Consider the following 23,816-nt stretch of genomic DNA (forward strand, 5'->3'; position numbering starts at 1 on the left):
TTTTATTGAGGCAGCTTGGTACGGACAAAAGGGAGAAATGGTCAATATCCATGTCAGGGAAATATGAAAGAACATTTTCCTGACATCAATACCTCCCTAACACTTTACATTTTACACAGTGTCCTAACTTGGAATTGGGGTTGTAGTATAGTGCAGTCTGTGGAAACAAGCTGAGTGTTTGGGCATCTATTTGGCAGATGAGGTTCAATGTGGAAAAATGTAAAAAACTGTATCTTGGCACCAATAACTTGTGGGAATCATATGTTCTAGAGAAATCTAGGAGAGCTACTTGTAAAGAAGGATGTTAATGTGCCTGTAGATCAAAGATTAAATAGCTTGCAATGTCAATCATCTGTCTTGTATTAAGAGAGGCAAAAACTTGTGGGAAAGGGACGTAGTACCACCACTGGACAAAACATTAGTGCTACCTTATCTGGAATATCGAGGTTTACAGAAAGGATGCCCTGGAGTTAGATAAAGTACAAGGAAGAATCACAAAAGTGATAAGGGGCATGGAGAATCTTAGTTCTGAGGAAAGATTAAAAGAATTACATTTATTTAGTACATAAATGGCCCATACAAAGAATATGGCCAAAAGCTGTTTCTTGTGAAACCCTGAAACACATAAGGTGGCACTCCCTCCATCTGTAGAAAGAAAAGTTTCATCTCCATAGGAGACCAGGCTTCTTTATCATAAGACTAGTAATCGGTGTAAGGCCACGGCCCCACTATCAGTATCATAAAAACGAATATTACTTAAATATAATGGGAGCTGTTTCGTTTCAATTAAGGTGTCCAGCATTTGGCAGATATCCTAATGGAAGCTAAACAGACGCCATTAGAAAGTGATATGTCTGAAGGTTATTGCATATATCATGAAACAAATACAGCTGGCAACAAAACTGATGGTGGTTCTGGTGCTATATTCCTGTACTGATGGTGGTTCTGATGACAAATTCATTTAGTGATGGTTGTTCTAGTGCTGTATTTATGTACCAATACTGGTTCTGATGATGTATTCATGTAGTGATGATGGTTCTGGTGATGTATTCATGGTTGTTCTGGTGACGTATTCATCACTAAAACCATCAGTATATGAATGCAAAACCAAACTCATCACCAGTACATAAATAGAACACAAGAACCATAATAGTACATAGATACAGCACCAGAACCATCATCAGAAAATAAATAGGTCACTAGAACCACCCATCAGTAGATATATGTCACCAGAACCACCATCAGTAAATACGTTAGTACCATCATAAGTGCATGAATGCATCACCAAAACTACCATAGTTACTTGAATAAAAGAACCAAGATTAGTGCAACAATCAATTGTACGTTCATGCTATACAATTGTATATGGGGCTGACGTGACATTACAACTCCCAGTACGCCCTTAACAATGGTAAGGAGATGCTGGGAGTTGTTGTTATCAGTCTTTATCAGACTGCGGACCATACTGGAACCACAGCACTGATGAGACAGACAGGATCACAAATAAATATTTACATCCAGGTACCTTGCAGGTGACATCTTCCATGATTGGAGTCGTTCTCTTTCTTTTCATCTCCATCTTGTCCAGACGCCATGATGACTTCTCACAGCCATAGCTCGTCTCTACAGACTTCCATCCTTTCTGTTTTTCTGCAGCCGATCCCGACACTGTGCCCTTAAAAATAAGGATGTTATTAAACTGCCCTTTGCATAAAAACATGCCTATACTGTGCCCTAAATAAGCCTCCAGTGGTATATGGCCTCAAAATTCTTTGCCCTTATAAGCTATAACCACCCCACTGTCTTCTACTGTCAGCTCTAAACACCACACCGTCGGCCCTTATGAACCGCAGTCTATACTATAGCTGTCCGCTCTCTAATTTTTCATTACACTTTCAATATGTCCACACTACCTCCTCGCTATGCTAACCCCCCTCCACATTGTGCTCCCATTTCATGCTGCCCCCTCTTCACACTATGGCCTCTTTATGCCCACAACGCTATCTTCTCCAAACTGTACCCTCTCCTCACACTGTCCTCCTACACAGTATGATGGCACAACAGCCGCCCAATATACACTATGATGTTCCCCACTGCACCCCATCCAGTATTATGGCCCCCACATTTCCCCATACAGTATTATGACTCCCCAGTTCCTGATACAGTATATTGGCCCCAACAGCATGTTGTCTACCACAGCTCCCTATACAGTATAATGTCCCCCACCAGCGCCTCATATTATGATTTCTTACAGCCCCAGTATAATGCCCCCCGCCCCCCCCCACACACACATATGTTACCACAGTGCCCCATTCTGTGGCCAAATAACAGAAGGATCAAAAAAATAGAATTAGACTTACCGGTAATTCGGTTTCTAATAACCCACCACGACAGCACATGGAGGATGTAACACCACCCTAAAAGGGACAGGAAATACGAAGAGGTTAAATAGCCCCTCCGACATCCTCCTTCTAGTGTTGTTACAAAGGACCACAAGAGTATAGATGCTTCAAGTTAATTTTTATTTCTACTGATCCAAATGATGTAGAAACAATAAGCAAAGGGTGAGGGAATGTGTACGTGCTGTCGTGATGGGTTAATAGAAACCGAATTACTGGTAAGTCTAATTCTATTTTCTCTAATAATCCCCCATGACCGCACACTGGAGGTATACCAAAGAGATACTAGGGGGGGCAACAGCCTGAAGAACCTTCCTTCCAAAGGCTAAATCTCTTACGGACGTTAGATCCAGTCTGCAGTGTCTGGAGAAGGTATGGATTGAGGACCAAGTAGCAGCCCTGCAAATCTGTTCAATGGATGCATTGTCTCTCTCAGCCTAGGAGACAGATATCGCCCTTGTAGAATGGGCCTTGAGCTTTTCCGGAGGAGGTAGATTTTGGATTTGGTAAGCTTCTGTAAATACTCTTCTAATCCAGTTGGCTATCGTGGATTTTGCTGCTTTCTTCCCTTTGTTTGGGCCCTGAGTATGGACAAATAGATTCTTGTCCTTCCTTCCTTCTTCCGTTCCCTGAAGGTAGTGCAGTACTATTCTTCAAACATCCAGTGTGTGGAACTCCTTTTCTTTCTCATTTTTTGGGTTGTCACAAAAGGATGGAAGAGTTATCTCCTGAGACCTGTGGAAATTCGAGACCACCTTAGGTAGAAATGATGGATCAAGTTGCAAAATTAGACGATCTTCGAGGATCCTTAGGTAGGGTTTGTTAATCGAAAGGGCCTGCAGTTCACATACTCTCCCGGATGTACTTATTGCTACCAGGAAGGCTGTTTTCCAGACCAGTCTGTCTGATCTTATGGTTGATAAGGGTTTGAAGGGTTAACCCCTTCAGAACAATGTTAAGGTCCCAGGGGGGCACCAAGTCTGCTACCTTCAGGTGGCTGCTGTCATAAATCTCCTCAGCCACTGATGTTCAGCTAGGTTTTGATCGATGTACGAGCTTAGAGACGCTATCTGGACCTTAAGGGTACTAGGACTAAGACCCTTTTCCAGACCTTCCTGTAAGAAATCCAGTATCTGCACTATATTGGCTCTATGAGGGTCTGGATGATTAGGTGCACACCACATTAAAAAGGTCTTCCAGATTTTATGGTATATGGTGTTCGTTACTGGTTTCCTGCTTTTCTGGAGAGTCTAGATGACTCTGTCTGAGAGGCCTCTTGTCTTTAATATCAGGAACTCAGTAGCCAGGCAGCCAGGTGTAGTCTCTCAGGGTCCGGATGCTGAATTGGTCCCTGGAGAAGCACATCTCTGATGGGAGGAAGGACTAGAGGGCCCTCCACACTCAAACTGGTTAACGTACCGAACCAACTCCTCTTTGGCCAAAGAGGAGCTACTAGGATTACTCTGGTACCTTCGGTCCTTATTTTCTGCAACGTTTTTGGAAGAATAGACAGTGGAGGGAAGGCATACGCCAGTGTTGAATTTCCATTGATGAGCGAATGAGTCTACGTCCAAGCAAGGATTGTTTGAATCCAGGGAGAAATATTGAGGTACCTTGGCGTTCTGGTGTCCAGCGAAGAGGTCCATCTCCGGATAACCCCATCTTTCGGTTAACATCTGGAATACATCTGGGCTTAGACTCCAGTCTCCTGGATTAACTTTTGTTCTGCTTAGAAAATCGGCCTGGTTGTTGACTGAGCCTTTGATATGAAGAGCGTACAGGGAGAGAAGATGTTCCTCGGCCCAGGAAAATATTCTCGCAGAGATTGATTTTAAGCTCTCGTGCCTTGTGCTTCCCTGATGCTGAAGGTGGGCTACTGTGGTGATATTGTCAGAAAAGATCGCTATGTGGGAATCCTGGACCAGGGACTCTGCTCCTCTGAGGGCTTCCTCGACAGCTTTTAATTCTCTGAAGTTTGATGAACGTTGACTTACTTCTTTGGACCATATACCTTGGAATAGCTTTTGATAGACTATGGCTCCCCATCCTCTTCCGTTGGCATCCACGTTTATGGTTATCAGTGGGTTCTGGATCCACAGAACTCCTCTGTTTAGATTTTTTGTGCTCAGCCACCAGGATAGAGAGATTTTTACCCGTGGTGGTAAAGAAATCCTTGTTCAGAGACCGTGGAGATCCGTCCCAATTCATGTGAGTCTGTAATGTTCGGGTATGAGCCTTAGCCCAGGCCACCATCTGAATACAGGATGTTAGAGAACCGAGGACCGACATTGCACTTCTTAACGACACCAATCTCCTGCTTCGTAGGATATTGATCTTTGCTTTCAACATGACTTGCTTTTGTTTGGGTAGAAAAGACATCTGGCTGTGGGAGTCCAATAGAACTTTTAGCATCGGCGTCTCTGCCCCCTTACCGCCGCGGACCGGCGTCTTCCGTCCTCCCTGCTGCTGGTGCACGCAGCTTCCAGGGCACTGTGCTTAGGGCGTGCGCGCTCCCTCCCTCTTAAAAGGGCCGCGCGCGTCGTCCTAAAAGTCCCCGGTCAATGGCCGGAGGACTTTCCCTATTTAAAGCACCTCCTCCAATATGGAGGTGTCCGTGCAAGGTTGTTGCTCTGTGTTCTTACTGTTGCTTCAGCCCTCAGGTCCCTCCCACCAGTATGACTACAATCCAGCCCGACAGTCTGTCTATGGGCTCTGCCCGCCTGCTTACCTGGAAGCACCTGCCAGTTACCTGCCGTGCCCGCCATCCTACTTACCTGGAAGCACCTGCCAATTTCCCGTTGTGCCCGCCAGCCTGCCTACCGGGAGCACCCATCTGGCTATCAGCCGAATCAGCCTGCTTATCCGCTGTACCGGTCTGTTCCTGCCATCTGACCCATGGGAGTCACCTGCTCTCATACAAGGTCGGTCCCAGAGTGGCACCTGGTCCCCCTGCTCGGTCCCTCCCTGGTTCACGGAGTCAACAGCCGCCATGCGACCTTGGTCAGGCCGAGTAGGTACTTAGTCACGCCCCTCTGGTCCCTCCTTGCACCGCAGCACAGAGGTTCCACCACCCGGACCCGTAACAGTTTGCCCGGGCCATGGAACCCGGTGGCCCCCAGGCTCCTTTGCTCTCTGACCTGTACCAGGAGGTCTCACGTCAGAGATCCCAACAGGAGACTATCCTGACCTATCTGAGGAATGTCAATTCCCGCCTGGACATGCTGTCCACCCAGTCTGTATCCGTCTCTAACCGAGCGGCACCAGCTCCACCGGCACCTCAACCTACTGGCGCTATGGCACCCGGCTCTGGACCCCGGCTCTCTGTGCCTCTATGTTTTGGTGATGACCCCGTCTTATGTCGGGGCTTCCTAAATCAGTGCACGCTGCAATTTGAACTCCTGGCACATCAGTTCCCCTCCGACCAGGCCAAGGTGGCGTTCATCATGTCTCACCTCACCGGGGAGGCATTGGCATGGCTAAACCCTCTGTGGGAGAGAGGGGATCCACTGATGTCCGATCTTCCGGCTTTCCTCACTGCCTTCCCAAAGGTCTTCGATGAGCCCGGACGAAAATCTTCTACTGCCTCGTCACTTCTCCGTCTCCGCCAAGGGAGTCTCACCGTGGGCCAGTATGCCATACATTTTCGAACCCTCGGATCTGAGCTTGCCTGGAACAACGAGGCCCTGGTGTCCACCTTCTGGGAGGGTCTTTACAGACGGATCAAGGATGAGCTAGCCGGTCGTGACATCCCTACCACCCTGGTGTCATTAGCTACCCGGATTGACATCCGTTTTCAAGAACGTGCCAAGGAGACTACCCGGGAGAGAAGATTTCCACGTCTCGCTCCAGTATTCCAAAAGCCTGCCTCTCAACCAGCAATTCCCCGGGCATTTTCGCCTGAGCCCATGCAAATTGACCAAACCAAGATGGTCAAGTCTCGCCAGGAGACGCGCCGAGCTGAGGGAGTTGCTTCTACTGTGGCAGTAAAAAGCATCTTATCCAATCCCGCCATCCTACTTACCTGGAAGCACCTGCCAGTTTCCCGTTGTGCCCGCCAGCCTGCTTACCCGGAGCACCCGTCTGGCTATCAGCCAAATCAGCCTGCTTATCCGCTGTACCGGTCTGTTCCTGCCATCTGACCTGTGGGAGTCACCTGCTCTCATACAAGGTCAGTCCTAGAGTGGCACCTGGTCCCCCTGCTCGGTCCCTCCCCGGTTCACGGAGTTGACTGAGCCGCCGTTCAACCTTGGTCAGGCCGAGTAGGTACTTAGTCACGCCCCTCTGGTCCGTCCTTGCACCCCAGCACAGAGGATCCACCACCCGGACCCGTAACAGAGCTCCTAAAAACGTCTTAGTCATGGCTAGAACCATATCTGAATTTTTGTGGTTCACTAACCAACCCAGTGATGACAGGATTTGCGTGGTCAACTGTTTATGAGCTTGTAGCAATGGTACTGAGGGGGCGATTAATAGTAGGTCGTCGAGGTATGGTACTACCTAAATATTCTGACCTCTGATATAAGCCATGACTTCTGCCATGACTTTTGTAAATATCTGTCGGGCTGACGATATTCCAAATGGGAGAACGTTGAACTGGTAGTGGACTATCTGTTCTCCTTGGACCACCGCAAATCTTAAAAATTTTCGGTAGAGTGGATGTATGGGGATGTGGTAGTATGCATCTTGGAGCTTGATTGTGGCCATGACATGGTCCTGTCCTCTTAAAGGGACTGTTGATCTGGTTGATTCCATCTTGAATCTCCGGTAGCAGATAGATTGATTATAGTCCGGTGAGAACTTTCTTATCAGGAAGAGATTGGAATAATGTCCTCTGCCTATTTCCCCTGTTGGTACTAGGGAGATCACCTCCAAGGATAGTAGGTCTGTTAGACCGGATATCAAGGCGGTCCTTGAGAGGAGAGTCGCGTTATCTTTATTCTCTGAGGGGTGTAGGAGGAGAATTCTATTTTTACTCCAAACTCGACTGCCCTTAGGATCCATGGTTCTGAGCAGATCTCTCTCCATTGGGGTAGAAAGTTTGAGATGTGGCCCCCAACTGTCCTGGCGTCAATGTTTATTCTGACGCTGATTTTGGGAGAGAAATAGATTCTTGCCACCTCTTCCTTTTGGGTAGCTCCACCGATCTGTTTTCCCTTTTCTCCTTTCCCCTATATTGAGGGGTCTGGTGTTGGGAAGGTCGAAAGGGTCTCTTCCTTGCGCTTCTAGGTTCTGGGAGGGATCTCTTTTTGTCTGAGGCTTTCTCGAGAAGATCATCTAGGGTTGGCCCGAACATGTATCTTCCTTCAAAGGGAATAGAACATAATTTCATCTTTGATTCCACGTCACCGTTCCAGGATTTTAACCACAGGGCCAGTCTCACGGAATTAGATAAACCAGCTGCTCTTGCTGCCACTCTCACCGCCAGAAACTAGGTGTTCCTCTAGTTGATCTAGCCAACGAGCCATTGAATGAGCAACACCCGTAGAGACTGCGTTGGTGCTTAACAACGCTGCCGAGGTCTCCCAGGACTTCCTCAATAGTCCCTCCATCTTGCGTTCCAAGGGGTCCTTTAGTTGAGAAGAATCTTCAAAGGGCAATTTGGTCTTCTTTGCCACCCGCGCAATCTGGATATCCACCTTTAGGACCTCAGACCAGCATTCTGCTGTCTCATTGTCTACTGGAAATCTATCCTTCAACTCCACAGGGGTATTCAACCTCTTTTCCGGAGACTCCCATTCTTCTAGGACTAAGTCCCGAATATTCTGGTGTATAGGAAATACCAATTTCTTCCTGCAACGCAAGCCTCTAAACATTTAATCCTGTACTGTCTGGAGAACCTTCTCTTCTTCGACCTCCATAGTTCTCTTTACCGCCAAAAGGAGTTCTTCCAAGCCATCTGATGGGAAGTAATATCTTTCTCGTTAAGCGTTATCAGGGGCTGGACTCAGTTCACCTTCCTCTGGTAGCTCTTCCGGGATATATATCTCATCCTGGAAATCCTCATCCCCTTCCTCTGGCGGGCTGATCTTCCTCTTTTTGGCTGCCAGAGAAGCAGATGTAGTATCCTGACTAGGAGAGGGCATAGGGTGAGAGAATGAGGCCATTGAGGATTTGATTTCCTGATGGACAATCCCCTTTATTTCTTCCATTAAAGAAGGCTGTTCCTGCCTGATAATCTTCTCCGTACAGTCCTTGCATAGGGGTTTTCTATGGGAGGACTATAGCTTTTTTGTACAGAAAGGGCATCTGTGTGACGGTTTAGATTCGTCTCCAGCTGCAGGTTCCTTGTCCACCTAAAAGAGAGGGGAGAAGGGAAAGGAGCTGTAATCATGATTACCTGCACCTGCGAGATGGACCGGTGATGGGCTCTACAGCTGCAGAGCGAGAAGACGCTTCAGAAACAGACATGGTTTTGTCCTACCTGCAGATGTCTTCCTGTCCAGGGCTCCTTTATGGGCGACTGGATATAGCACCTCGCTCTCATTAGAGGGCTCCTCCTCCGGTGTCCAGGTGAAGACCGCTGTAATCACCGGCGGTTTACCGCCGCCATTTCCCCCATTGTGCTGCTGCATTCCACCGTGGAACGCACAACGGCCGGAAGTGACGTCATCATCCACTGCCCGGCGTCAGATGTCACTTCCGGCGCAGCAGTCGCGTGGGCTCCTTATCCAGGAGAACAGCGTCGCCCGTGCTTTCAGCAGGGATGGGGGGGAGGGGGGGGGGGCATAGACAGGGGAGAGGGGAGGAGACAGGCCAGAGAGCTCAGAGAGGCCTCCGGTCCGAAAATCCTGCAGACCTTGCCTGAAGGTTTGGACTGGAGGAGAAGGTCCCGAATCCAGAGGAGACGGGAGCAGCGCCATCGAGGAGGAAAGGTAAAACCATCTGATCCCCCGCTGCCCGGCTTGTAGCTTTTCCCCCAGTGCCTGCCACCAGCCTAGCACACCGAGAATGACCTCTTCATCCCTGATAGGGACAGGAAAGAACACTGAAGGGAGGATGTGGGAGGGGCTATTTAACCTCTTCGTATTTCCTGTCCCTATTAGGGTGGGGTTACATCCTCCGGTGTGCTGTCGTGGGGGGGTTTAGAGAAAAAAGCTTATCCAATCCAAATCTAATCCAGGCTCCCCATCCACCACTCTGCCATTTCATCTTCTATCTGGTACAGAAGTGGGCACTGGACGGCGCAATGCAGTGATGTCATTGTGCCACCTGACATCCCCCTGCGAGGCACAGTCTTCAACAGGGCACAGGCTGAAAGTAGCCTACATCTTGCTGGAGTTACCGGCGGAGCAGGGAGCTTATTAGAGCTCCTATGCTCCTTTCCTGGGTGGTGCCAGGGGCGTTGCTAGAGTCAGAAAAGATCAGGGACCCAAGACATATCCCCCCCAAAAAGAAAAAAAAAATACCGCACACAACAGTCTTAATTTGAAGTACAGATAATGTAGTAGATGTCACCGGCAGTCCTATGTAACACCACAGATAATGCCATCTGCCATTCTAAGAGAGTTATCACTGTTATCTGTGGTGTTACATAGGACTGCAGGTGACATCTACTATGTGATCTGTAGATTAGATATGGGGGGAGAGAAGGTCGGAGCTGTTCACGCTGGAAGCATAGAAGGATCCGTTGCTGTAATGGGTGCCGTACCTGCTGGTGATTGCAGCTGAGCTAGCTTGAGATAAAGTTTATTTTAAGGAAGGGACCGATGGCTGGAGCGCAAATGGTGTCAGTAACTGACACGGTTTCCCTGTGTGCCTGCACCCCAGCCTTCACTGTGCTGAATGTCTGCGGCAGCAGGAAGATGCCTCGCAGCCGCAGACATTCAGCAATGTCAGTTTTTTTTTTTTAAACCGTGCCAACCTTAGGGAGGCAAGAGGTAGTGCCCTAGGTGGGTGCCTATCACAGCAGGAACAGCCGTTACAAAAAGTGCATAGATGCTTTTATTATTTTTTAGAAGAAAATAAGTAAAAGTATAACATTGTTAATCTGAATGATCGACACTCTGGATCAGGAGGGAAAAACTGGGTCATGCATTATAGATGTCCCCATGTCTCTTCCCTTTATCCTATCCCATCCATTGGTTGAAATTGATGGACATGTGTCTTTTTCAACATTACCTAAAAAAACACAGTTGTAGTCTTTTGCTTTTTTATGCTCATAAAGCTCCTCGTTATATTATCCCACATACAACCTTCAACACCACAAGTATGAAAAAAAAGAAGTTACACCATAGCAGCAATATCCAATTCTCATATTGGTTTATTAATGTGGGAAAAGAATGTGTGTACGAAGAAGCAAAGGGTTTCAGTGCTTTTCTGAGAAGTATGGGGCTCTTGCTTCATAATATACATCAAAAAGAAGAAAAGGTGCAAACATGCTACAATGGCCAAAAAATTACTGATCGGGAGACGGTATTAAATACAAAAGAAAAACATTTTACATAGTAATTTCCCATAATTTACTTTATTCAACAATCTAGGAAGTTTGCTGCCATCAGGAGCTCCAGTGCAATCTCCGGTGCAATGGGGAACTCGGGGATTTCCGTTGAGCTGTTTGTGTAACGAACTTTGTAGGTGAAGTACATGCAGACTTTTGACAGGACATGAGAAGGAATCTCTCTAAAATTCACTTCATTGGTTTCATTTTCAGCAAACTGCCCTGGAACAAAAAAAAATAAATATGTTTAATATAAACAGATGTAAAAGTCCTAAAAAAGTGTATGAGTCACTGTAAAGATGGAGATGACTGAGATCAGTATCATCTATGGTTCCATCTGGAAGTATTTATTGTATATTAAAGACACTTTTAGGGTATGTGAACATGTTGAGTAAAATTTCTGCACCATTTCTGCATCTCTTGGCAGGAAAAACGCAGCTACAAAAATGTACCTTTTTGGTGCATTTTTTACCCTGCGTTTTTGACTGATGTGAGTTAAGTCAATGCAGGGTAAAAACATAGAGAATTGACATGCTGCAGATTATTCTCTGCACCAAAATCTGCAAGTCAAAAATAAGCAAAGTGTGCATTACACTTCGGGTTTCTCATTCACTTTGCTGGTATCAGGATTGCTTCAGGTTTTGCGAGCAAATCTGCATGGCAAAAATGCACCAAATCTGCAACGCGTGCACACAGCCCAATTTGTTCTGCAAATGTTGCAGTTTTTCCACTTGGATTTGAGAGGGCAAATTCTGTGGTGGAGTACAGTTGTCGCAAAGTGAGTGAGAGTGTAGCAAATCTCTTCCACAAGCTGCAGAAAAATTTGTCAACTACTTTGGTTGTGATGAGATATTGTTAGGACAGATTGGTGAGAGGCCAACACTCAGCACTCAGCTATAAACTGCGGCCAGATGTAAGCAGTGGCGGAGGGGAGCCCTATGGGGCTAAGATCTTGCAGGTAGGTAATTGCGGACGGCCTGTTCTGCCCAGCACCAAGCTCTTATGTTTCAGAGTGGTCGTGGATCGCTCTTGTCGCGGATTCTGCGGCTTCATTTGACCGCACGGCACCAGGGCAGCTCTTCCTCTTCTGCTCTATTAATGGGGCGACACTGCCAATATCATGCTGACAGCGGACTCCACAGTCAGGAGGGAACATGAGCTGTTGGGTCCTAGAAAACCCAGACAGCTCTGCTGTGCACCAGGAGGCGGAAATCTCCCTTTAGCAGGGGAGGACATATCATTGGTGCTACAGAAGCTAAAGAGGTAAAAGCAGCTTCTGACAGACAGAATTATTGGACAGCAATAGGCTCATACACTGCTCTTGCACGGGGGATCGTTCCTGTAGGTGTCCGCCACTGAGCAGGGGCTAATATACCAGTGAGAAAATCAACAAAAAAGAATGTATGTATGTATATGTTAAAATTCACCTCCAAAAAAGGTCTTTTATCTCCTTAAAGACCCTGGGATTTTCGGTTTTCACATTTTCGTTTTTTGCTCCCCTTGTTCCCAGAGCCATAGCGTTTTTATTTTTTGGTCAATATGGCCGTGTGAGGACTTATTTTTTGCGGGATAAGTTATACTTTTGAACGACATTACTGGTTTTACCATATTGTGTACTGGAAAACGGGGAAAAAAATTCCAAGTGTGGTTAAATTGCAATACCACAGTTGTTTTTTGAATTTTTTTTTTACCAAGTTTACTGAAAGCAAAAACTGACATGCCATTCTTATCCTCCAGGTCATTACGAGTTCGTAGACATCAAGCATGTATAAGTTCTTTTTTATTTATGTGGTGAAAAAAAAAAAATCAAAAGTTTGCTTAAAAAAAAAAAAAAAAAAAAAAAAAAAAAGGCACCATTTTCCTGAGACTCCTAGCGTCTTTATTTTTCGGGATCTGACGTTTTTATTGATACCATTTTGGGGTAGATCCGATGTTTTGATCGCCCGTTATTGCATTTTATTGCACTTTGGCGGTGACCAAAAAAAAATGTAATTCTGACGTTTACAATTTTTTTCTCGTTACGCCGTTTACCGATCGGATTCATTATTTTTTTATATTGATATATCGGGCAATTCTGAACGTGGCGATACCAAATATGTGTATGTGTTTTTTTTTTATTATTTTTTTGTGGCATGAGTTGTACTTTTGAATGACACCTTTCACTCTACCACATAATGTACTGGAATAAAAAGGATATCAGTAAAAGAACAGGGTGAAAAAAAGCTCTCACAGCCTCATATCCCAAAAGATGAGAAATTTACGGGTCTTAGAAAATGGCGACAAAAGCAAATAAAAAATAAATAAATATTTTGTTGCCATTTTCCGAGACCTGTAACATTTTGACTTTTTGGGATATGGGGCTGGCTGAGGGCTTATTTTTTGCGCTGTGAGCTGATGTTTTTTATTGATTCCATTTTGGGGTAGATACAATGTCTTGATTGCCTCTTATTGCAATGTTGGGGTAGCCAAAAAAAATGTAATTCTGGAGTTTTATTTTTTCTCTCGACATGCCATTTACTGCTTAGAATAATTTACTTTATATTTTGAGAAATCGGACTTATACAAACGCAGTGATACCAAATGGGTGTTTAACAGCTTTATTAATGAGGCAAGAGGATGTTAGTTGAACTTTTTTTTTCACTTTTTACTGTATCTAATAGCTCCCTTAAGGGACTTTGATCTGTGATCGTCTGATCACTTATGCTATACACAGCAGTACATTAGCACTGCTATGTATTGTGAAAATCACTATCTCCTATGAACAGCAGCTACAGGCTTGCTTTCACAGGTGTATCGTAATGACAGGCACAAGGGTCATCAGCAGACCCCCGTCTGTCACGACAACCCATCGGCGCCTCATGGTCACATCAGGGCGTGCCAATGGGCATGTGGATTGACACGCCCCCCTGCAGACATGTCATATATGCCGCTGTCATATATTGACTGCGGGATTTAACAGGTTAATAGACCCAGGCAAATGTTAAACACAGATGATGGTTGATTAAATCAGCCATCATGTGCAGAGAAAGATGCAGGCTCGGAGTGCCAGCCCGCATCAGAGGCAGGGGACACAACATATGACGTACATGTAAGTCATATATTGTGAAGGGGTTAAGACCATATGGTGAGCACAATGTATAAAATAAATGAAGACAAAAAAAAAAAAAAAAAAAAAAAAAAGAGACAGTGAAAATCATTGTTCCTAGCACTAACATATGAAAAATTGCTTTGAAAAGTTGGAAAATGTTACCACAACTCAGTTTTCACGCCACTTTCTTCCAGCTCTGCCAAAGAGGCATAACTGGGGCGGGATGGGGGCTGCAGCGAGGACGTGATGCCTCAGCTCATCTAATTGATGAGGAGTGTGGTGAGCCCCACACCAAGAACCCATGTAACACAAAACTCCAGATCTCATCCTGCAAAGATAAAAATCAAGCACGCTTTGTTATACTAGAATCTTCCCACTGACTATACGTCTGACACGCTCGCTGGGCTTATGTACGGCAGGAAGAGTCTGGCTTATTCATAAGTTATAGAGCCAGCCGAGCCTCCCAAATCACTGATTAACAATACCATGTGCCCAATGTACCCATGTCTGGCCTCACAATACAAATTTGCATGTGCCGTTTAGTCCTTAGTCTCTGTACGGTATACAGTGTTTCCCCTGCATTCTGCATTGAATATATAGGTGAGCTGTTACGTTCTGATCTCTGTATACATGTGCAGGAACTGGAACAGGATTTGTGTTTCCCCTCTAAATACAGACACAAAGAGGATCATTTTATACAGAGGCAGAAATCACAAGATGACATTTAAAAACCACACAAGAATTTCCAAACAGACCACAAGCTCCGAATAAAGGGTTATACAAGGGCATGACAAATCTACGCCATTCACTTTAAAGTATAATGTACCGAAAAACGGGGAAAAAAATTCCAAGTGCAGTGAAATTGTTTTTCCCAACCTTCATTGTTGATAAAAATAACCCAGTAACATCATTCTCCAGGTCAGTACGATTATGGCGACAAGCTTGTCCACTGTTTTTTTTTTTTTTTATTACTATTACTTTAGTAGTGCTAAATAATTCTGAAAATAAAAAAATAAAAAAAAGATAGCGTTGCCACCTGTAACTTTTATTTTTACATTGATGGAGCTATACGAGGACATGTTTTTTTTTGTGCCCTAGCATTTTTATTTAATTAATTTGATATGATTAAAGATGGCTTTTTAAACACATTGATTCCAAATAGGTTTAGTTTTTTATTTTTGTCATTGGAAAAGGTGGTGATTTAAACTTAAGATAAAAAAAAAGTTAAAGGGGTGCTCTGAAACTAATATTGCTTTTCATTCTAAAAGTCTTTATTTTAAGAATATAAAAAGTTTTTCTAATATGGTTTAATTAGAAAATCCCTATCCTTGCCTCTCTAATCTAACTGCTTTATTTTTACCCATTTCTGTTTTGATGACGCTTCGACTGAGAATCCCCAGTCTATGCTGGGATACTCAAATGAGACATCATTAGGGGGCAACAGCTGCGGTGACTGCCACAGCCTCGGTCCCAACCCTGATATAAAGAGTCATCAGTGACGCCTGTCAGGGCTGTGGAGTCGGTATAAAGTGGACCGATTCCTAAAATATATAATAAATTGGGTAGAGTGGTTCAATGCAGTTTGTGGGGGATATTTTTTCATAAGAATTTGGGAAAGTTATGAAAAGTCCTATAAATGTCTGTCCTATTCCTGATCTAAGGGTCTAGACTTTTAGCTGAGATTAATCTGTGCTACAGTAAATGTATCACTTAAAGGGAGTGTCCAGTAATTTAGATTACCCCCCCAATGTATCCCCCCGGGGCCCCTAAGGATTCTTGTAATTACCTTACGTTGCAGATAATGCCTGTGAGCGGCACCATCACTGGCCGCTCACAGGCTGCAGCCGGCTCTGACGTCACGACAAGTGCTGGCAGCAGCCGGGGGTCTCTGTCTTCTGCGGTCCACGGTGGATGCCAGGCTGTGAGCGGGGTTACCCCCCGCGTCACACCTGTCATCCACCGCACGCTCTGCCTCTCCCCATTTATTGGGAAAGCATGCGATGGATGCCGGGTGTGATGTGGGGGGTAACCCCGCCCACAACCCAGCAGCCACCGTGGGGACCCCAGCGCTGAGTCACGCCTCACTTGTCGTGACGTCAGCGCGGGGTCACGTGATGCCTGTGAGCGGCAAAAGATAGCGCCCCTCACAGGCAGAAACAGCAACGTAAGGTATTTACAAAAATCCTTAGGGGCCCGGGGGGATACATGGAAATTGAGGAGTCGGAGGTTTGGCTTACCGACGACAAAGCCCTGATGCATGCCTCAGGGACTGGGCTAGTCCCTGTTCTATTGAGAATGTGTCGGTTGTCAAATCCAACGTATGTTAAGTACAAGTGCCCTTCTTACTGCGCAATATTCTTCTCATTGCACAGTGACTGTTCGCTCCCTCGCTGGCTCTAACTAGAAGTGATGAGCTGGCTATAGAGCGCACTGTCAGTGCGCATTGTAAGGCGTTAACCCACCGAGCAGAGAACAGACTCGCTCCTGAAACAGCGTCACTTTTGGGGGCAGGGCTGGTCTCTGCTCACCCGATTAACTCCTTACAATGCGCACCGATCGCTTTGCATTTAAATTTTTGTAGGAGGTTCCAAAAAACTGTTTTGTTAGTTTTTTTCCTTTGCTTTACAGCGTTAACCTGTTTACCATACGGTATTTATGTTAGATCAGACTTTTACAAATGAAGCATTACCAAATATGATAGATATATATATATATATATATATATATATCTATATCTATCTATCTATAGCGCCTTAACCCCATTGCACACCATGACATGTTTGGAGCGGGCTCAGGAGCTAGGCCGCTCTATACAGGGCAGATAACAGTAATACATAGCCAGAATCTACCTATATCACTGACTGCAGCATTTAAATAGTGAGATTACAGGGAACCCAATGGGTCACCACTGCAGCCAGGGGCCAACTGGAGGCCCCCCTATCACGGTCCTCATCTGAAGCCTGAGCTTCAGAAGAGAGCGCAATTTGTATTATATACTGCAATACTACTGTATAGTATTGCAGGTTAAAGTCGCCTAGAAGGAATAAAATATATACATAAAAAAAAAAAGTTGTAAAATATGATAGAATATAAATATATATGTAAATCACCTTTTTCCCAGTTTTAAAATAAAAAAAAAATAAATAAAAACGCCGACTGCGTTTTTTTTGTTGTTTGTTTTTAGTCACTTCAGTTCAATGCAATACAATATAAAGTAATCAATATGTTGATTGTCCCCTATTATATTATCAATAAAATGTTCAGCTCGACATACAAAAAAAAAAAAAAAAGTTACGGGTCTAAGAAAATGGTTTTCATTACTACTTTTCAAGTTTGGCATCGCCATAATTATACCGATATGGAGAATTCTATTTCCAGTTTATTTTTACTGCAGAATGAATGCTGTAAAAACAAAACCGGAAACAATGGCGGACCTGCAGTTTTTTTCTTTTTCACAATTTCACCCATGTTGAATCCCCCCCCGGTTTTTCAGCACATGATGAGATAAAATGAATTGTGTCATTCAAATCTACAACTCCATTTGCAAAATTCAACCACTCATATGTATAGTAACAGAAATGTAAAAAAGTTATAACCCTAGGAAGAAGGGGAGGGAAAACAACCCCCAAAACCACAAAACACATAGCTGGCATCTGTCAGGTACGGTGCTGGATCAGATCCTGCGCCTGGCGGATGATAAGTGTCTACGTTATGACGGGAATGGGTTAAAAAAGTGATCTGGTCCCAATTTTCTTGAGAAACAAACAAACAAAAAATACAAGTTACACATACCTGGACCACTGAGCATGGCTTTTATTGTGCCTGACGTCAAAGCATGTTCTCTCTTAACAATGAACTCATGGCCATCTGAGGATATAAGCTTTACGTACATTGCATCCGGCCCTTCACAGCCGCCATAGGTCTTCTCTTCACCATCTGGAAAGACACACGACTGAAAGTCACAAAGGAACTAGGAGAATTCCCAACGTAATGTGGTTTTCCATTTATGAAATGATTGGGGATTAGCTCCATACATCTATTAGCCTTTAATAGAAAATCTAGCAAACGACAGCAAATCGCAGTAAAACATTTTGAATGATAAGGAAAATTCTCACTCTCACATACATGACCGCTCACTCGCAACAGCAGTACTGGGGAATCCTGACCGTGTGTGTGGTGCGCATGCTGTCATGATTCACAAGTGTCCAGTCCCACAGTGAATGCAGACTTGTGTCAGGCCTGGCCACCCTTTCAACACCGGTCATCAAAAATGAGCTATTGATTAAATCTGGTTGTTGTGTTGAATGAACTTTTAAAACTTTGTTTTCTTACATAGCAAAATCTGTATTAAAATAAAAATGAGAAATCTTACAATGTTCACACATTTTTAAACTCTTGTTTAAAAAAAATAACACCTGCACATTGTCATGATGGTTTAGTGAGCGTGGGCACAAGCCAATGAGAAATGAGGGGGAGCAGGATCCAGTGTGATATCACCTATTGTGATCGGTGAATCCTGTGTTATCTGTCAGTGTAATCCTGCCTCTACTAATAAGAAAACTCCTGTAATCTCTTCCTGAATGGACAGAAAGTACGGCCACGATTCATTAAAACGGTCAGTTTGTACATCAGTCTTAAAGAGGTTGTCCACTAATTTTACATTGATGTCCTTAGAATAGGGCAACAACGTATGATCGGCCGGGGTCAGACACCCGGCATCTCTGCCGATCAGCTGTTATCGGTAGCCACAGGTACTCACTTGCGGTACTGGCCATCTAGTTGTAGTGGCTATGGGCTTGGTACTGCACATTCACCTCCTATTCAAAGAAACAGGAGGCAGATGTGCAGTACCCTGCGGCAGCCACTACAACTAGATGGCCAGTAAAGCAAGTGAGTACCTGTGGCTACCGATAACAGCTGATCGGCAGAGATGTCGGGTGTCTGACCCTGGCTGATCAGACATCGTTGCCCTATCCTAAGGATATCAATGTAAAAGTAGCGCACAACCTCTTTAATGAGGAGCGTACAGGAATAAGATGACCTGGATTCGTTAGGTGTTCACCACTTAATGAATTTGGCGCATCTTCTCAGTGTCCTGCAGGTGTCACAGGGCTTGTGTGCCGTTGCAGCCAATCTGTGTCCGTTTCACTCTCACTTCCTTTGAATGAGACTAACAAATGGAAGAAGTGAGAGCTCCTTCTGCTTTCAGACTTCCTCTGGATTTAGCTTTGTCTGAAGCACGTGAAAGTGGCGCGTCCATTGATTTGCTGCAGGGTCACATAACATACCAACGTCACATGAGCCCCAAGAGACTTGGTTGCAATATATCGCTGGAACAGGAGGTGAATATAAGGTATCTTTATTCTACGTGGGGAATATTGTAACAGAGAAAGGGGGTCACCAGAGTAGTGGACAGCTCCTTTAACTAACCACCACCATAGTAAATCCTAATATGACATATCTACTTCTTTCTACCGTCTATCTTAAGAGAGGATACTAGGGCAAAATTCCAATATAGAGTGATTTCTAATAGAGAAGGGGAGATGAATGCGCTATAGCAGGGGTGTGAAACTCAAATACACAGAGGGCCTAAATTAAAAGCTTGGACTAAGTCCCGGGCCAACCTTGATATTGATTTAAAAAAAAAAAAAAAGTCTGCAGTTGAGGGAGTTTTTCCTTATCAAATATAACAATCAACTTTTTCATACGGAAACAAACAAAAGGGTTGTCCCATGAACAAATTACATTTTAATTCCAATATTTTATTCTAATTTAATGTTACACAAGAGTATTAAAAAGCATATAGCCTAATTTAAACATGTAATAAAGGATAAAAAACCTTGAATAATACAGATAATAAAGTATGACAACAAAAGTGCCCTCAAACACAGTGAGATACCCCCAGTGAATTCCTCCACACGCACGGTATGATGACCTTTCTGTACTCCCTTTCCCTCCCTGTCCTATATCAATGTCATGTACAGGTGCTTCTCACTAAATTAGAATATCAAAAAGTTAATTTATTTCAGTTCTTCAATACAAAAAGTGAAACTCCTATTATATAGAGTCATTACAAAAAGAGTGATCTATTTCAAGTGTTCATTTCTGTTAATGTTGATGATTATGGATTACAGCCAATGAAAACACAAAAGTCATTATCTCAGTAAATTAAAATAATTAACAAAAATCACCTGCAAAGGCTTCCTAAGCGTTTAAAAAGGTCCCTTAGTCTGTTTCAGTAGGCTCCAGAATCATGGGGAAGACTGCTGACTTGACAGATGTCCAGAAGGCAGTCATTGACACACTCCACAAGGTCCCTGAGTTCCAATTTTCATTTGGAAATAAAGGTTCCAGAGTCTGGAGGAAGATTGGAGAGGCAAAATCCAAGCTGCTTGAGGTCTAGTGTGAAGTTTCCACAATCAGTGATGGTTTGCGGAGACATGTCATCTGCTGGTGGAGGTCCACTGTGTTTTATCAAGACCAACGTCAGCGCAGCCATCTACCAGGAAATTTTAGAGCACTTCATGCTTCCCTCTGCCGACAAGCTTTTTGGAGATGGACATTTCATTCTCCAGCAGGACTTGGCACCTGTCCGAACTGCCAAAAGTACCAATACCTGGTTGAAAAACAACAGTATCACTGTGCTTGATTGGCCAGCAAACTCGCCTGACCTTAACCCCATAGAGAATCTATGGGGTATTGTCAAGAGGAAGATGAGAGACACCAGATCCGACAATGCAGATGAGCTGAAGGCTGCTATCAAAGCAACCTGGGCTTCCATAACACCTCAGCAGTGCCACAGGCTGATCACCTCCATGCCACGCCACATTGATGCAGTAATTGATGCAAAGGGAGCCCCGACCAAGTATTGAGTGCATTTACTGAACAGACATTTCATTAGACCAACATTTCGGATTTTAAAAACATTTTTCAAGCTGTTATAAAGTATTCTAATTTACTGAGATAATGACTTATGTGTTTTCATTGGCTGTAAGCCATAATCATCATTAACAGAAATAAACACTTGAAATAGATCACTCTGTTTGTAATGACTCTATATAATATATGAGTTTCACTTTTTGTATTGAAGAACTGAAATAAATTAACTTTTTGATGATATTCTAATTTAGTGAGATGCACCTGTAGGTTGTATTGTCTAATTCATCATCTCACCTCTTAGGGAACATTACTAGTCATTAAATTAATCTGCCATAGTGAAATAAAGTGCAACAATTAAGTGCTGAAAATCATTTCTCACCTCCCTGAAGTGCAAACCCAGTCTAACTTCAAAGTGTTCCTATTGCTCCCTCACAACTTTGATGCGTTTCCCCGCTAATTGTGATTCATCAGGGAGCGTTTTTTGGGACACAGTACAAACCAGCAGCATGGCTGGATGTAACTCACTAAGACGATGGTGCCAGTCTAATAGCAGACGTCACTTTTAAATATGTTGCTACGCACCAGTCTCACTAGTTCAAATCCTTCACAGGGTTGGACTATCAACAAACGTACAAAGACTTATGTCATATCCCACGTCCATTTAATCGCATGCATTAGTGTTCAAACCATAGAAAACAGTGCCTGCCTCTTCCTATATGCCTATTGGCTGGCGCATTGTTCACATCCGCCGATGGCAGCGCATCATTGTGCTCACGATGTCTTGTCCCATCAGAAGCGCTTTCTTATTTCAGCATGCTCTTTGTCGCTCCATCATGCGCACTTCTGGTCAGTAGTATACCGTTTGTGTAGTCTCAATCGAGTTTTTATTCGCATACTTCATCTGCCAGTAGGTGGTTGAGCGATAAGATGCGGCCAAAATCTCGAGTTGGTTCATATCCCGGTGAAGAACGTATGTCTTTTTCACCTGTATATCATCTTTATGGGATTGGATTAGCCTTTACCATCAGAGGTAATAACATACTGCTGAATGTTACTGGACATGTAGAGGAGAAGATGACACAACAATGCCCCCCACTGCGAGCTTTCTGTTAGGTACTGTAATCCCCCTACTTTCTATTACATATGGAAGAAATAGTGGATAAATTGGAGAAGACAGTAAATATGTATACCATCATTTCTGCCATACATGATATAATGCATGCACAGGAGACAATGAACGTACCCATCCTAATGATGATATCGCTTCTGGATACGGATTTCTAAAGAAGAAAAAAAAAACAGAATTTATCAATACAAACAATTGCACTATAATCCTAAAGTATATACCATCAGTGTTTAATAAGTCATTTTCTCCTATTAAACACAGTAGTTTTTTTGCTAAACAGATTATTATTAAGCCCTTAAAGGGGTTTTCCCATGAACAAAAGTTCATTTTAATCAATACATTTTGGAATAACAACTTCCACAATTGGATGTGTTTAAATAAAATGTTCCTGTGCTGAGATAATCTTCACGAAGCGACGTCCCGAGAGCCGGAGGGGAGGTCACGAAGCTATGTCCCGAGAGCTGGAGGGGGGGGGGGGGTGTGTGTGTCACGAAGTGACGTCCCGAGAGCCGGAGGGGAGGGGGGGGGGGTCACGAAGCGATGTCCCGAGAGCCGGAGGGGAGGGGGGGGGGGGTCACGAAGAGACGTCCCGAGAGCCGGAGGGGAGGGGGGGGAGGGTCACGAAGCGATGTCCCGAGAGCCGGAGGGGAGGGGGGGGGGGGGAGGGGTCACGATGCGACGTCCCGAGAGCCGGAGGGGGGGGGGGGTCACGAAGCGATGTCCCGAGAGCCGGAGGGGAGGGGGGGGGGGGGTCACGAAGCGATGTCCCGAGAGCCGGAGGGGGGGGGGGGGTCACGAAGCGATGTCCCGAGAGCCGGAGGGGGGGGGGGGGGGTCACGAAGCGATGTCCCGAGAGCCGGAGGGGGGGGGGGGGGTCACAAAGCGATGTCCCGAGAGCCGGAGGGGGGGGTCACGAAGCGATGTCCCGAGAGCCGGAGGGGGGGGTCACGAAGCGATGTCCCGAGAGCCGGAGGGGGGGGGGGTCACGAAGCGATGTCCCGAGAGCCGGAGGGGGGGGGGGTCACGAAGCGATGTCCTGAGAGCCGGAGGGGGGGGGGTCACGAAGCGATGTCCTGAGAGCCGGAGGGGGGGGTTCCAGGAAGCGACGTCCCGAGAGCCGGGGGAGGGTGGGGGTCACGAAGTGACGTCTCGAGAGCTGGGGGAGGGTGGGGGTAATGAAGCGACGTATGTAGCTGGGGTCTTCGGCTTTGTATGTGGCTTATATCTGGTCACTGCTGAAGGTGGGTGCACGATTCCTCTATCCACATTACAGGGAATAAGCAGAACTCGCCATATCACAGCATATTACTCAGTATTCAGCTTAATAAATCAGACTTAATATTCACATCACAGGTGGAAGCTGATTTCTCCTGACTGCTGGGCCCTTGTGGACACCACAGAAGTAATGCCGTGCAGCCCGCCAGGACTCCGGGAAAACTGAGTGACAATGGGGCAGGTGACAGCAGTCATTGTATCTGCAGCTCATTGGAGGCGCATGGCCGCCTGCAGGGGGCGCTGTAGTGTGCGCACAGGGGGAGCGGGGTCCATGGCGCCAGAGAGGTCAGTCCTCGCCGTGTAACACGCGGACAAGTCACAGTCCTGGCCCCGCAGCTCTACACACATAACACCGCACCACTCACCCGCCGGGCCCGGTCCTCCCTCCGCAGACTGGCTGATCACCTACCCGCGGCACTCACTATCACTTCCGGAAGATCTCTCGCCCTTGCAGCGGAACCGGAAATTACGTCATCTCCGAGCGTCAACTGAAACGTCTCCTTGGTAACCACCGTGACGCTGCCCAGCGTGTCTGCCGAAAGGCTGAGCTCAGCTACTGGTCGCACAGCCCCGAACACGAAGCGAACACGGATCCCACACGGATCCCGGGAG

General features: G+C 45.3%; 1 protein-coding gene across 2 annotated transcripts; it reads right to left on the reverse strand.

The window, feature by feature from the left end:
- Window positions 1-10,641: 10,641 nt before the first annotated feature.
- Window positions 10,642-23,731, reverse strand: ELOC (elongin C). Of its 2 annotated transcripts, none has more exons than XM_073676748.1 (4): window positions 23,614-23,731; window positions 22,047-22,083; window positions 17,717-17,860; window positions 10,642-11,058 (listed from the first exon to the last, which is right to left on the reverse strand). In XM_073676748.1, the coding sequence occupies exons 2-4, from the start codon at window positions 22,048-22,050 to the stop codon at window positions 10,868-10,870; spliced, it is 339 nt and encodes a 112-aa protein (XP_073532849.1). In that variant the 5' UTR covers window positions 22,051-22,083; window positions 23,614-23,731; the 3' UTR covers window positions 10,642-10,867. The 2 variants fall into 2 exon arrangements, with proteins under 2 accessions (XP_073532849.1, XP_073532847.1); XM_073676746.1 differs by having other exon boundaries at window positions 23,570-23,725.
- Window positions 23,732-23,816: the final 85 nt, after the last annotated feature.

This window comes from Phyllobates terribilis, unplaced genomic scaffold (assembly GCF_046119375.1).
Source record: "Phyllobates terribilis strain yellow unplaced genomic scaffold, ASM4611937v1 Scaffold_4__5_contigs__length_816908805, whole genome shotgun sequence".
Lineage (NCBI taxonomy): Eukaryota > Metazoa > Chordata > Amphibia > Anura > Dendrobatidae > Phyllobates > Phyllobates terribilis.